Below are 14,620 nucleotides of genomic sequence, written 5' to 3' on the forward strand. Positions count from 1 at the left end.
TGGAACAGCAGTTTTAAATGAATCGAAAAAAAATTATCGTTTTTCGCACTTGAATATTTAAATATCAAAGATTTTATATATATATATTTTCCTTCAGTTAAACATTTCGATTGGAAATCAGGCGCATTAGACTCATTAGCTTTCCTTGAATCCTCGATTTTTTTAAATCTATCCGCAGGACTCAGTTCTCGTCATGCGTCTTTCTTTATAGATTTAATCGAAACGAGGGATTCGAGACTAATTCCGGATAAATTTAATACTCGTTAAGTTTCATCCTTTCGGAATATTGTGTCCTATAGATATACACGCGTTTATATACGCGTTTATATATAAGGCTATGACAGAGAGACGGGGGGGGGGGAAGAATGAGCGAAACAAGAAGGGGACGAGAACTCAGGAAGGAAGGAAGGGTACGTGGAAGGGAAGAGAACCCACGGAGGGTGCCCTGATAAGTATTATTGTAATTATACACTTAGGTTTATTTCCTGCGAACGTGCACTCATGGGGGTTGATAGCATTATATACCACGGCACCCTAATAAAAATAATAATAAGAGCGTTAAACCGCGGAGAGAATGGTATGGGAATAATGTTCACCTTTCCATGCGGCCACCCATGGTCGACGTAGTGCGTGTACAGGTTGTTGCGGTATACGCGTATGTTGTAGAGTCCCCATTTAGTAAGCATAGAGGGAGACACAGAGAGAGAGACAACGAGCAGTTTCGTACGTGTACTTACTTGCCGTCTTGCGCTATTGGTTGATTCTGATTGTTTGATTCCTCGAAAAATACAACTCAAAAATCGATCAAATTTTCTCGAAGAAAAGATTAACTTTGAAAATACTATTCAAAAAATAGTTATAGTTAGAAATCTATACGTATAATGCATTTTTTTCTCAGCGTACAGAGAAATGCATCTCTATTTTATATTTCTTTACATATGTAACAATGCTTAATCGTAGTGTATATATATATATATATATATATATATATATATATATACTTTCTACTGTAGTGAAAATTATATTATGTATTATATTCTTAATTATTTCAACGTGATATTAACATTTCTTTAACATTAATTTTTAAATTTTATTTTTACTTTTAAATGTTTTGTTATTTTTCTTTTTTCTTTTGATCAAAATATGCGGTCGAGTGTTACTATTTTGTTGTGTTTGAACTGCGGCATAATCTTAATAAAGTAGGGAACGATAAAATCGATGCAACGGGGAACTTTGAGAGACAAAGGCGGAAGTGTCGTTCGTCTATCTAACCATCCACGTTTCACTGTTACACAAGAGCAAGAAGACTTCGTGATGTCCAGAATGGTAGTTTACATGCACTCTATGTACGCGTATAAGTTTATTTATAGGTGGAAAGGCAAGGTCTACATAGATTTACCTGTGTAAAAGCCACATGACACAAGACGCATGACAAGCCCTATATCGAGCGGTATTATTACAAGGTTTTGTGTAACATTTGTTACACAAGTACTACGGAAAGCGAACAAGTACTACGGAAAGTTTGGAAATAGGACTGCATTTTGTTTAAATGCGTATATTTTTTACTTAAAAGTATATTAATAGCAGTTGATTATTTTGACTACGTGTGCATATGTATGTAATTAAAGATAATGAGATCGGATGTAGATTTGTGAGGTCACAACCTGGAATTTCTCTCAATTAAATTATTCCGAAATGTTTTATATCTAAACATTCAGACTGTTTAGGAATGTTTTTATTTCATGATTAATCCATTTGTTTATTAATCTATTTATGAAAACATTTCCTACAAAAATTATTAATAAATAAAATTGAACGGTAGATTTAGATAGAAAATATTTCTGATTAATTTAATCGAGAGAAATTCTACAAATTGTAATATCTGATTGTAATATATTAATGGAAAAATGATAAACTTTTATTAATCTAATAAAATAGAAAAGCTATTCAATATTGTTATCTTAAGATTAATTAGTTTTCAATCATTCTTGTGTCAAATTCATGCTAACAATAATAATAAGAATAAAAAAGTTTTACCAGATATAATAATATCAAGTGTATCGGTATGTCAAAACGTGGAATCATAAATTTCACCCTCAACAGATGTTCACGAAACTAGCTTTTCTTTATTTTCTTTTAGCTTTTCTATGAGAATCGCATTTTCGAAGACTGTCTTACCCATAGTAGTCAGCCATAATTTTCAATTGTGCAAATTAACATTTTCGTTCTGCGTGTCTCCGTGAAACGCAATAAATAAGGGGGCCAAGTGAGTAGTAAATATAAATCAGGAGTGATTGGATGTAACCGGGGGTGTTATGTGTCCCCAGTGTCCCGTGTGCGGGATCGTCCGCGGGTCTTCCACCGCTGAGAGAGAGAGAGAGAGAAAGAGAGAGAGAGAGAGAGAGAGAGAGAGAATAAAAAAGAGAGAGAAATAAAAAGAGAAATGCACGCACGCGTAGGTGAAACGATCGTAAGACGATAAACTGTCTCTGTGTAGCGATGGGACTAAACTTGCTTCTTTCTTCCACAATCTTTGCACAATGTCGATTGCACAAGTTCGAGATTTTTTTATTATTAATTTTTATTAAATAAAAGTATTTGACTATCAATTATTAAATGATTATGATAGAATTAGATTTACAAAAAAAAAATGTGATGAGATTGCATAGCAAACTACATATTAAAATAAAATTTTTTCACAAATTCTTCCAATTTAATTGATTACACCTTTCATTGTGTATGTTATCAATGCCAAAAGAATTTAATCTTAAATAATATAAAAAAAATTGATTTTTATCATAATTACCTTAATCTTTTTAAACAATAAAATGAATTTTGTCGTTTATAATTCAAATTACAAACGATAAGTTAATCCGTAGTACTAATAAGTACGCGTATTACCTTAATTTTAAAAAGGCCAAGTATGTTCGTATATGTGCACAGCAATTGATATCCGGCGCAAATGCATCGATTCCATCGCTACTCTTATCCACCTACTTTACCCTTACCATTGCAGACAACCATGATCGACGTACTCGACCGGCGTCGACGTGTCTCGATACTTCGGAGTATTCCGTAGACCAGCGATGCACCGTCGGCAGAGCTGCCTTCTGTCGTTTTAATTTTTCCCCTAATATTCATATATCTGTCACTAGACATTTAATACTTTATAATTCAAATTGAATTTAATAACGTGTGTAATAATTACCGTGGATAACACGATATGGTACAGTATCCAATCTTGTAAAGGCTAAGATATCTTGAATTTGTTCTAGTGAAGCGATGAGAGATTACTGAGATATGAAATGCAATACTATGAATAAGATTCTATTCTTGATTTAATAAATTTTCTCTCTCTCTCTCTCTCTCTCTCTCTCTCTCTCTCTCTCCTTTTTTGATAATGTAATCAAATTTAATCTTCTTTGTAACTTTTTAATGCTCAATACCTGGACGAAACACTTAGATGTAACTGTGTCTAAAGTTAAATCTTCATTTAAATAAGATATACTTTATAAGTTAAACAAAAAATAAAATTTTGTTATCTCCGTAATTTGCAAAATTTTTTCATTTTCAATCATGTAATTCAAAAACTACCATCATCTGGATACTTTGTTTTAAAGAAAAATTCAAATCGAACTTTGGCGATCTATTTTAAAATCGTCCTGCATATTAACGATTCGCACGACCCTGATATCTGACTCTATATCAAGTGAGTCAGTTCGGTTTTCGGCAGGCCGCATGACACGAATATTCCAGCGACGAATATATCCACAAATAATCTTTTTCGAGCATCGCGCGCACATACACAGACACACAACACACACACACACACACACACATCACACGCACGCACGCACTCATACATCGCTTTATTTTTTCGTTCGCTCGTACACAGGTGCGTACTTGTGGAGAGGCACAGGTGTAGGCCGGATATCGATTATGCAATCTTGTGGCCGAGCGGGGAACCGTGGCACGTATACGCCGTAATGCACGGCTACGAGCGTCTCTTCACCCCTCCGACGAGCCCTCCCGCGCGCATAAAATAGTTCAAACCCGCCCCGTGAAGCACTTCTGACGTTAATTGTCGCCTTACTACCAGCGCGTCGCGCACGAACCATCGCTTGTCACGATGCTATACATATGTCGCTTTTCAGATTTTGATGAGAGACGCAATGGTCTTGTCACCATCTATCTAGATTTCTTTAGAAAATTAGATCAATAAAGTGAGAAACATGATACAACCTTTTTCATTTTATTTAAAAAAAAAAAACAAAAAAAAAACGAAAAACCTAATAAGCTAATAAGCAGAAAGTAAAAGAAGCGAATCTTTTTAATTTTATCTGTGATGTAAAAAAAAGACATTGAAAAAGACATTGAATCGTATATTAAGACAGATTATATTATAAAACATATATTGTAAAACATGAAATTTAATTTTTTACAACAATTTTGTTTTGATAGAGATTTTGTCTACACAGAGCGTGAAAAATTATAAAAATTTATTAAGATAATAAACATATGACTTGTTGTTACAAGTTTTGTTGGCATAATAATTTCGAAGATATCAAATAAAATTATGCATTAATAAAAAATTTAATTTAAAAAAAGTGAAACAAATTTGGGATTACTCTGCACATTACATTCTCTCGAAAAATTAAAGAAAGAAAGTTTTTTTCGATTATAAATAAATAAAAATACTAAAAAAATAATAAGAAGTGGCAGTTAAAAAAGGATGGGTAATTAATGTTTAGCGATTTTACGATACGCAACATACTGCCGATAGCAAAAGAGCTTTTACTTTCAATGGTTAATTGATAATGACACGCCGAATATAGAGGACCAATCGATAATCGCTACTAGCTGCGTCTCTTCGCACGATGTTTGTCACCTGTCGTTGCCTTTTCCATGCAGTTATTCGCTCAATCATGCGAATCAATCTTTTCTTTAAACATTTACTTAAAACAAAATGTTGTTTGAAATATTTTTTACTTTTAATACATTGTAAAATACATATTTGTAAAATACATATTTACTTATAATATAAAAGTTAAAACTTTCAAATCTAATAAAGCCTCTCTCTCTCCACATATGTGTCGGGGGTTCGAGCCTCTCCCCCCCCTTCTCTCTCTCTCTCTCTCTATATATATATATATATATATGTCTATTTAAGTTTTAAAAAGTCATTGCTTAGTCAAAAACACTGATTTGTATCAATTATTTTTGCTTAATATTAGCGGTGATTAACTATCATTATTTTGGTATTAATATTAGTATATAGTAGCCTAAAATTTGTTATGATATCGCTATATCTATTGATTCAATAATGATTTTCTATATATAATAATGCTGATATCAAAATAATAATATTAATAGTAATATTAATATCATCATTATTCGAAGAATATCATACCTTGTGCATTTATATATTATTCGCATGTATTAATAAAATTAGATTCGTTTACTCCTTTCTTTACTGATTTGACTTTACATTATCTTAAACTGCAGATTAATGACTTTTTAGTATAACTCCAATATAGGCTGCCTTTATTTGATTAAATTTTACTAGTAAGTAGTAAGTTTACTAGTAAGTTAGTCTGAATTACTAATCTGTGGATAAAATTAGTAATCTCATATAGGTATATTGGACTTGATCAGCAAACTTCTATTGATAAAGTTTAACTCAGAAAAATTAAACCAAAAAAGACAAATGTGAGTTGAAATAAGATATAAGGCATAATCTAATTTATTTTCAAGAAAATGCAAATTGAAATAAAATTTGAATAATTTTCAACAGTATTAATTGTAGACAATAGTGCCTAATAAATTTATTCGGAACCATAATGTGAGTACCATAAAATAATTTCTTATTAATTTTCAATTTTGTCGTGTGTCAGTAAACTTTTCTTCTCACTGAGATTAAGAAGAATAAAATAGATATAGAATTATAGATAAATAATAAACGAAAACGAAAGAGATAATAAAAAAACTGAAAATTGAATTAGCATATGTAATTTAAAAATAACATATGTAATTTAAAAAATATTTCTTATGTTATGTACATAATATTATTATATATGTACATAATATTATATTATGTACATAATATGTTTTATAATTTATCAAACAAGTTTTTTTATATCAAATTTAATATTAAAATAATCTAGGTATATATTAAAACCGTACATTTATATAAATCTTAAGTAATAAAATTTAAAAATATTTTGTAATAGAAAGAAACAAAAGTGTGCATAAGATTTTGTTGAACGTATTATTATGCAAAAATTAAGAAAAATTAGGTCGTTAGCGGACATCACTTATCTGCCAACACGACATGGTCGCGCAATGAATAATATATATTCAGCATCCAAATGTTTGATATCAAAGTTCGACTGCATTGCGGCGAGAGGCAAAAATTAAAAGATTAATGACGTGTAAAAAGAGTAGCTGCGTTTATTAAGCCAGATCGTTAATACGCCACCCGGATGAAAGGTTCGTCAACCAGAAAACATGCAAAGTAACGTCCAACGAAGCGTGAATAATTACCATCAAGCCGATGAATACGTAATGGGTCCCTGTATTAATTATCATAGATAATTAACACCGTAGGTGAAAACCGCGCCTGATGCTCATAGACAATTAATAGCGATAGACAATTAACAATCGACCTTCATCGATACCTTCTTTTAACCGCGAACATCCGCTCGCGTACACGCTTGCGCAGCATCAAAATAAATGTGTACCCGAATAACCAGTAATCATCGATCGACCGATTTTGTCAACGAATCGTTCCTAAAAAAGTTAGTGATATTGAAAATTTTTCAAAATAAGTTCTAATTCTTTTCCTTTGAATTGATTTTAAGATAATATCAGTTGTTTCAGCATTCGTATCGATCATTAGATTAGATTATTCGTAATGCATTAAAACGCATTCACATTTTTCGGAGATAAAGGATCTTTTAGATTGATTTCGAAGTACACAACAGAAATATAAAAAATAATGTGTCTGAGCGTTTTTGTTTCAATATAAAAATAAAAAGCGCAAATTAAATTGGCAATGATTTACACACTTACGAGAAGTTGGCCAAATTTCATTAGCATCCGGCATTTGATATCTTCTTTTCTTTTCTTTTCTTTTCTTTTCTTTTCTTTTTTTTTTTTTTTTTTTTTTTTTTTGATCAAATAAATTAAATCACATTGACGACTTAAGGCAGTCCTTTTAGCGATATATTACTGTCGAGAATGCAGATTTTTAATAGTATCTATATTTTATTTTCACCGATTAAATATAGCGAGTGAAAGAATGCACCGTAAGTGTTCCATATGTATTTCTCCTATTCAGGAATCAGTTCGATTATAGAGTATTCTCGTGTTCGATTTGTATCTGGAAAATTGTATCTAGAAAAAAAATGCGGGTGAAATGGAAAAGTTAGGAGGGAAGCGGGGAAGTAATGAAGGGGGTGATGGTATAAGTACGCCAGGATGCGTTCCGAGCGGAGACAACTCTCGCGCGTATCGGGAGACTGAACTGAACAGAAAAATTAAAGGAAGGGGCGATTACATCGGATTCGCGTTACCGGGCGTAACAGTACGGCTGTAATCTCATCTAGGCACTCAGCTCGTAGCGACGGTTTTTATCCTATTACGTCACATGAATAAACTAAAGACTGCGGAGCCCGCGATGTGGCCCGGGGAACGCATCGCACCGACGGGGGAGAAAACTCGACGCTTCGGTCGTTCGATATGGTTTGGTTTCGACCTCTGTAGAGAAGTCTGTTGATCGGAAAAGTGAAGGACAAGAAGAATGAGAGAGAGGAGGGGGGGAGGGGAGATTGTAGAAATGAGCGGAGCGCGGGAAGAGGAATGGGCAGAGAAAAATGTGGCTCAATTGTGATTGATTCCACTTAGATTTGCTGGAATACTTGTTTATTTTGCACGAATCTTATGAGTATTATCGTAAAATATCGCGAAGAGATGACATTTCTCAAAATTTGAATCAAATTTTCCTTTTTTTTTTTTATAGACATTATTACAGTAGCAAAAATAATGAGTATATACGGTAGTTACTTAAAAATTTCTCGCGCGATTAAATTACCGTTAATGTATATGTTAATGTAAAGTATTATAGTTATTTATTATCTTATGTAAACTAATATAATTTGCTGTATTAAAGTAAGAAAGTTATACATCGCACAGTTTATAAAGAACGATATTTTGAAATTAGAAGCGAAAGTTGCGTTCGATTTGCAATGCCAAATTTGAAAAGAAAATGATTTCAATAAAAGCTCTGTCGTATGTAAAAGGAGATAATATTGAAAGTTAAAAAGTTGCGATAAGTAGGCCACTATTCAAAGCATTTGCAACTGAAAAGGAGGCACAAGACAAGTAGTAGGACAGGAAGATAAATTTGAACTTGAATTTGAAGTAACATAAAGGCGGTCTATTTTTAAAAACTCATTTTACATAAGTTTTACTTTTTTTAAGATCGCACCGATTATATTCCGTATTAAAAATGGTGACGAATAGCTTTCATGTCTCTATCCTATTAAATTTATGAGGACTAACAGCGTAAGGTAAAGTTAGCGGCATATTCACAACTAAGTAAACTCGTGGGGGTCGTAAGACATTAAAATAATCGATATCCGCTCAGATCCTAGACTTTACTCGCGTGGTTTAATCCTCATCGTTATAATATAGTCAAAAATTTGTTCTTTCATTTATTTCAAATATTTTTTTGTAGAGGTACTTTCTCGACACGTACATTTAAATATCCCTCGTTGATAGTCTGACACTTTCGGACAACGCAACTATTGCACGTAAATGATTCGTTTAATGATATTTTATTCGACCTTGATAGAAAAACATGTCGTTCGATACCTACGTGCATACTCTAAATGCAGCACTTTGGCAAATCGTGGAATATGATTTAAATGAAACCTTGAGACGTTTAATTTTAACCGCATCGCGAATCGAAAGTTATTTTTATTGAGCGCTTCTCGCCGGACACAAATTCTATCGCTACGGATATTTCCCCGACCAATTTCACTTTTGCATCGACCGATGCCACGTTTCTACGATAGTTCGATAATATAATTTAATGCAATTAGACTGCCGCGATTGATTGTTATATTCACAATGCACAAATGTTAGTTTAAGTGTTTTTAGCACAAATAATAGTTTAAATTCAATTACGATATTTAGTTCTTTGATTGACCTGATTTCAGACAAGCTTTTTAGAAAAGGATTGACATAATTTTCTGAGTTTGTCTATATAAGAGGAAGTGGAAATTATATAAACTTGCTTTAAATTTATATAAATTGAGAGGTTACGTATTACATTACCTATTTACGTATCAAGTGTTAGCAATCCTTTTTTTCCTACAATATGTCATTTTATTATTTAACGTTGTTTCACGCGAATGATATTGAATCAATTACGTTTTTTTTGACAACTTATTTGTTTTCTGAAACTTCTTTCTAAAACTATTTCGTGATTTATTTACGCTATTATCAATTCATAATTAAGTTAGATTTTTTCTTCTTTTAAAATTTCCCATTTAAAAGAAAATCAAATTTTTTTTCATATTAATCGTGATAATAGCAAATACGATGTCTATCTGTTATTTTCAATTTACTTTCAATTACATATATCTGTTTAAGTTAATTTTTTAAATTCTGTTTAAAATGATAATTTTAGAGAGAGAGAGAGAGAGAGAACAAGTGAAATAGTAGATTATTATTATCTCTCAGATGCACTAAGATAATCAGTCTATTTTTTGATAAATGTTGAAGCATTTCGATAAAATATTTTTTTTTCCTAATTTATCATGTTACGAAGCGACTATTATTTAATTATCCAAAATTCTGGATCATTAATTGTCTACAATCTTTTATCATCAAATTGTTTTAACTAATATAAAAAAAAAACCTTTAAACCAGTTGTACATATTTTATGGATCTGAAGGCAGAATCGCTTGCAAATAAAAACGATCTTTTAAAATATATAGTTAGGAACTTTTAATTCCCTGCACTTGTAATATATCATATTTGTTCTTTAAAATCCATTCTGCATAATTCTTAGTGAAAAACTAATCACATTTTCAAAGTTTCTTCAAATATTATTTAAATTAATTACTTTTGTTTTGTATTGAAATAGAAATATTTCAATAATTGATGGTTGATTTTTAATAATTTGGTTATTTGTTATTTAATTAGTACTTTTTCTCCTTTTCCCTTAATATGTATATTATACGCTTATAAAATTAGTAAAGTGTGTGTGTGTGTGTGTGTGTGTGTGTGTGTGTGTGTGTGTGTGTGTGTGTGTGTGTGTGTGTGTGTGTGTGTGTGTGTGTATGCGTGCGTGCGTATGTGATATAAATTTTTTTAATATGTATATGTATGTATGTATGTATGTTATACATTTTGTGATAACAACATTAATAAAACATAATTGATTATTAATATTTTCATGCATTTTTTTATGAATATTAATCATTTACAAGATAATTCTTATAATTTAATACGAGAAACAATACAAGGTACGATATAGATTTTTGATGAATTTGCTCTATCATTTTTTAACTATTTAGAATACCGATAAAAAATTAATCTTTAAAAATATCTGTTTCGTTAATTAAATGCAATTCTAAGGAAACGGATCCCCTTCTTGAGAGAGGCGATGATTTATAAATATAGATATAAAACTTGGAAGAAATATTGATCTTTCCATGAATATATAAAAAGAAACACGAGTTTGTACGTATTCTTGATATATTTCTCACAGTTATATTTATAGATATATTCGCACTAAAATTGAGTGTGTCTACATGTCGCCGGTAAGTGCGAAAAATATGAGTGTACCGACGCGGTCAACTGTCGGGCAATGTGAAAACGAATGAAGAGAAATTTCAACGACATGTCGCTCTACCCTCTTCAAATGGACCATAGTGTCGCCTTCTTACGTTTATCCAGTTTATCATTTTCAATATATTTAAAATAATCGTACGCAAATTGCATATTATGCATCTGTCTCATAACGTGTAGTATTATATGCGCGGTGAATAATACAACATAATCACAATATTTAAATACGTTACATAGATTATACTACATATAAATTAAATTAGTTAAATCTAAAATATATATTATGCGTTATATTTTGGAAATTTATCTAGATGTCATTGGTTGACTTTGCCTTTGATTAGAATAATAGAATGCAAAATTATATGCAGAACAGTGACAGGTCTTATTAAATTATTGAATATATTTTTCATTAAAATTTTTTATTGTTGAGGATTAAATTTTTCAAAAATGTCTTCCTGAGTCTTTATTAACATTCTTCAACTTTAAAAAATAAAATGAATTGTTTTTAATTTGTTTAAATTAAATTTATAATTTAATATTATTATAAATTAATTCATCGAATAAATTAATTCTGTTGACATTTTTGTAATTGATATTTAAATCTATTTTTATTGGATAAATTATTAAATATTTATTGATAAAAATCAGAAAAAAATATTAAATGTTTTTTACGAATTGCTGTGAGTTTCATTTAAAAGTTATAAAGCAATTATAACCAATAATATATATATTTTTTAGACGAAATCTTGATTTATCGACCTATTCATTAAAATAAGAAATATAATTGATGAATTTTAAAAGTTATCTTTTATTAAATACTTTATTAAAATATTCATAAAACATTTACATAACATAATTATTAAGACACTTATGAATCAAAAAATTTAGTAAATTGTATTCTCTCTCTCTCTCTCTCTCTCTCTCTCTCTCTCTCTATTATTTTATTTATTATTTATATCATTCAGAATGCTACAATATTTACGTTAGATTAATGCATTAAAATATTATTTTAAAGATTCATTAATATATATCTGTGTTATATAAAACAAAACATATACACATACAAAAGAAGATTTGCATTCAAAGAATTGATACTATTTATAAGTGATGCTTTCCAGTTACAATTATTTTAGTACAATAACTAATATATTAAAACAAATGAGAGAAAAATGTTTCTATATAAAAGAAAGAGAACGTATCGCAACTATCGGTATTGTAAACACTTTATTCACTCATTGTTGCAACGCGCTTTTATATTTGTATAAATAATATTGAATTTATAATTCGAGGTAAATCGTAATTCGAGGTAAACCGCAAAGTCTCTTGCGAAGAGTTTTATAACGAAGTTTGAAGCTATCGGACGGGATGTGAAGCGATTTTCGACAAGATTCGACGAAAATCTGAGAAAAAGTAGGAAAAGATAATTTGACTCACCGTGGAATTTGGCATACATCGCCTCGGCGGCGGCGGCATCGGATCCGGCGCGGCGCGATAAGGTGGCGGTGAGTATCTTCCCGAGGGGAAGCACCCCGGGGCGGTGATCGGTGCCCCGTGGAGCCCCTTGCTCCCCATCATCTTGTCCGGTGAATACATCATTCTGCGTGCCACTAAGCCTATCCTGGCTTAGAGGTCCACGTTTGCTTCCCGTATCGACACTCTCAGACGGAACGATAAGCGTGATACCAGCAGCGACGGCTGCGCTTCTTGATTCCAAGAGGCATTCGCATCTGTGTGACTAAAGTATCCGGGTGATTTCAAAAAGATGTATATCGTTCACCGGTGATGTTTTTACTGTGCGATACAAGCCGAGCTGAGCAAAGTCGAGCCAGGTCCGATCGAATTGTTGAGAATGCACCAAATTATAGTAATCCCTTAAGGTATTTCGATGCACCCACTTATTGTCAATCTCAGTAGAGAGATTAGTTCATTTTTATGATGATGGAGAATCTTGAACAGTCGCGCATCTCGACCATCAGTTTGGAATTTACACCGACGGAACACCGTTTGCGTAGCCACAGTCAACGAAGAAGCATCCGTGTCTTACGGATGACAATCAACGATCACCAACGTTTGCGAGCACCTTTCCTTCTGCAAACTAAGATCGATTACACCGCTAATGAACACTTCACTCGATGTTCACCAGAGTCCACTTTACGATTCAACGTTCCCGCCAAAGAAGAATCAGAAAAACCGATCGAAACGATCCACCGAACGATGAAGTCACCAGACTCTTCATGTCCCGCGAAATACCCGGGATAACATCGGTGGAGGGAAAGGGACGAGGCATCGGTTCGTCGCTGCCATATACAAGAGTTTAAAGGTTACGCGCAGGGCAATACACAGACTCTTGTCCCGAAGCTCTGCACTTTTGGCGCTGACTGGCCGGTGAAGAGCGCTTCGCGGATGAACTCTTCCAGGGGGATGGCAGAAGCGCTGTCCGTGTACGTGGCGCTGGTGGGGTTACAGCGAGGGTTGGTGGTCCTGGACGATGCGGCAGCGTGGCGCTTGCCCACGACGAGAGGGCTCGCACTCGTATACGGAGGGAGAGCAAAGGGGGTGAACTCGGTATCAGCCAGCGGAACGGAGAGCTTCCCCGAACGGGGGCGGAGCCTCGCGCGGTTACGCTTGCGCCCCTAATCTCATGCACGTCGGCCATCTTTGCCCTTGCTTTCAGGCCTCGCATGGGTGTCGCTAACCGCGACCACCCGTTTGTCCATCCTTCCCCGTGTGAGTTCGTCTCTGTATGTGTATGCTGTATGCTGCTGTATATTGTGTGTATGTATATGTGTGAGTATGTGCATGTATATGTTTCACATCCCTTTACCCTTCTACGTCTACGCTTTGCCTACCACCGTCATCGTCGTCGCCTTTACTACCGCTGCCGCCGTCACCACCACCGTCGCCGCCGCCACCATCATCACCACTATCGCCGCCACTACCACCGTCACTACTACCACCACCACCACTACCGCCGCTACCGCTACCGCCACCACCATAACTACCGCCACAACCACCGCCACCGCCACAACCATCGACACCGCCACAACCACTGCCACAACCACCACCATCGCCACAACCACCGCCACCGCCACAGCCATCGCCACCACTACCATCGCCACCGCCACAACCACCGCCATCGCCACAACCACCGCCACAGCCATCGCCACCACTACCATCGCCACCACTACCATCGCCACCACTACCATCGCCACCACTACTATCGCCACCACTACCATCGCCACCACTACCATCGCCACCACTACCATCGCCACCACTACCATCGCCACCACTACCATCGCCACCACTACCATCGCCACCACTACCATCGCCACCACTACCATCGCCACCACTACCATCGCCACCACTACCATCGCCACCACTACCATCGCCACCACTACCATCGCCACCACTACCATCGCCACCACTACCATCGCCACCGCCACCGCCACCAACACTGCCACTAGCATCGCCACTATCACTGGCGCCACCACCGCCACTTCTGCCACCATCGCCACCACCGTCAACTACCACTGCCACTGCCACCGCCACAACCACCGCAATTATCACCGCTATCACCATCGCCACCATCATCACCGCCACCGCTGCCGCCGCCACCATCGTCACCATCACCGTCGCCACTACCATCGCTGCTATCACCACCGCCACCATCATCGCCACCACCACCGCCGCCGTTGCCTCTGCCGTCGCTCGCGCTTGATCCTCTTTATACTCTTTCTCTATATTTCTAGTTGAACCAAGT

At 34.7% G+C, this 14,620-nt stretch overlaps 1 protein-coding gene and 1 long non-coding RNA gene across 4 annotated transcripts in view; one reads left to right on the forward strand and one right to left on the reverse strand.

The window, feature by feature from the left end:
* Positions 1-13,415, reverse strand: part of acj6 (abnormal chemosensory protein 6) — a 52,959-nt gene extending 39,544 nt beyond the window's left edge. The window contains exon 1 of one of the 3 annotated variants that reach the window (XM_011635297.3): positions 12,295-13,415. In XM_011635297.3, the coding sequence (XP_011633599.2) occupies positions 12,295-12,456 (162 nt within the window). In that variant the 5' untranslated portion in view covers positions 12,457-13,415. The remainder of the gene's footprint in view (positions 1-12,294) is intronic. The other 2 variants (XM_089072851.1, XM_011635296.3) reach the window with 2 other exon arrangements.
* Positions 1-14,620, forward strand: part of LOC112552461 (uncharacterized) — a 100,021-nt gene that overhangs the window by 64,996 nt on the left and 20,405 nt on the right. The window lies entirely within an intron of this gene.

Source organism: Pogonomyrmex barbatus, unplaced genomic scaffold (assembly GCF_055798465.1).
Source record: "Pogonomyrmex barbatus isolate J1 unplaced genomic scaffold, ASM5579846v1 scaffold14, whole genome shotgun sequence".
In the NCBI taxonomy this organism is placed as follows: domain Eukaryota; kingdom Metazoa; phylum Arthropoda; class Insecta; order Hymenoptera; family Formicidae; genus Pogonomyrmex; species Pogonomyrmex barbatus.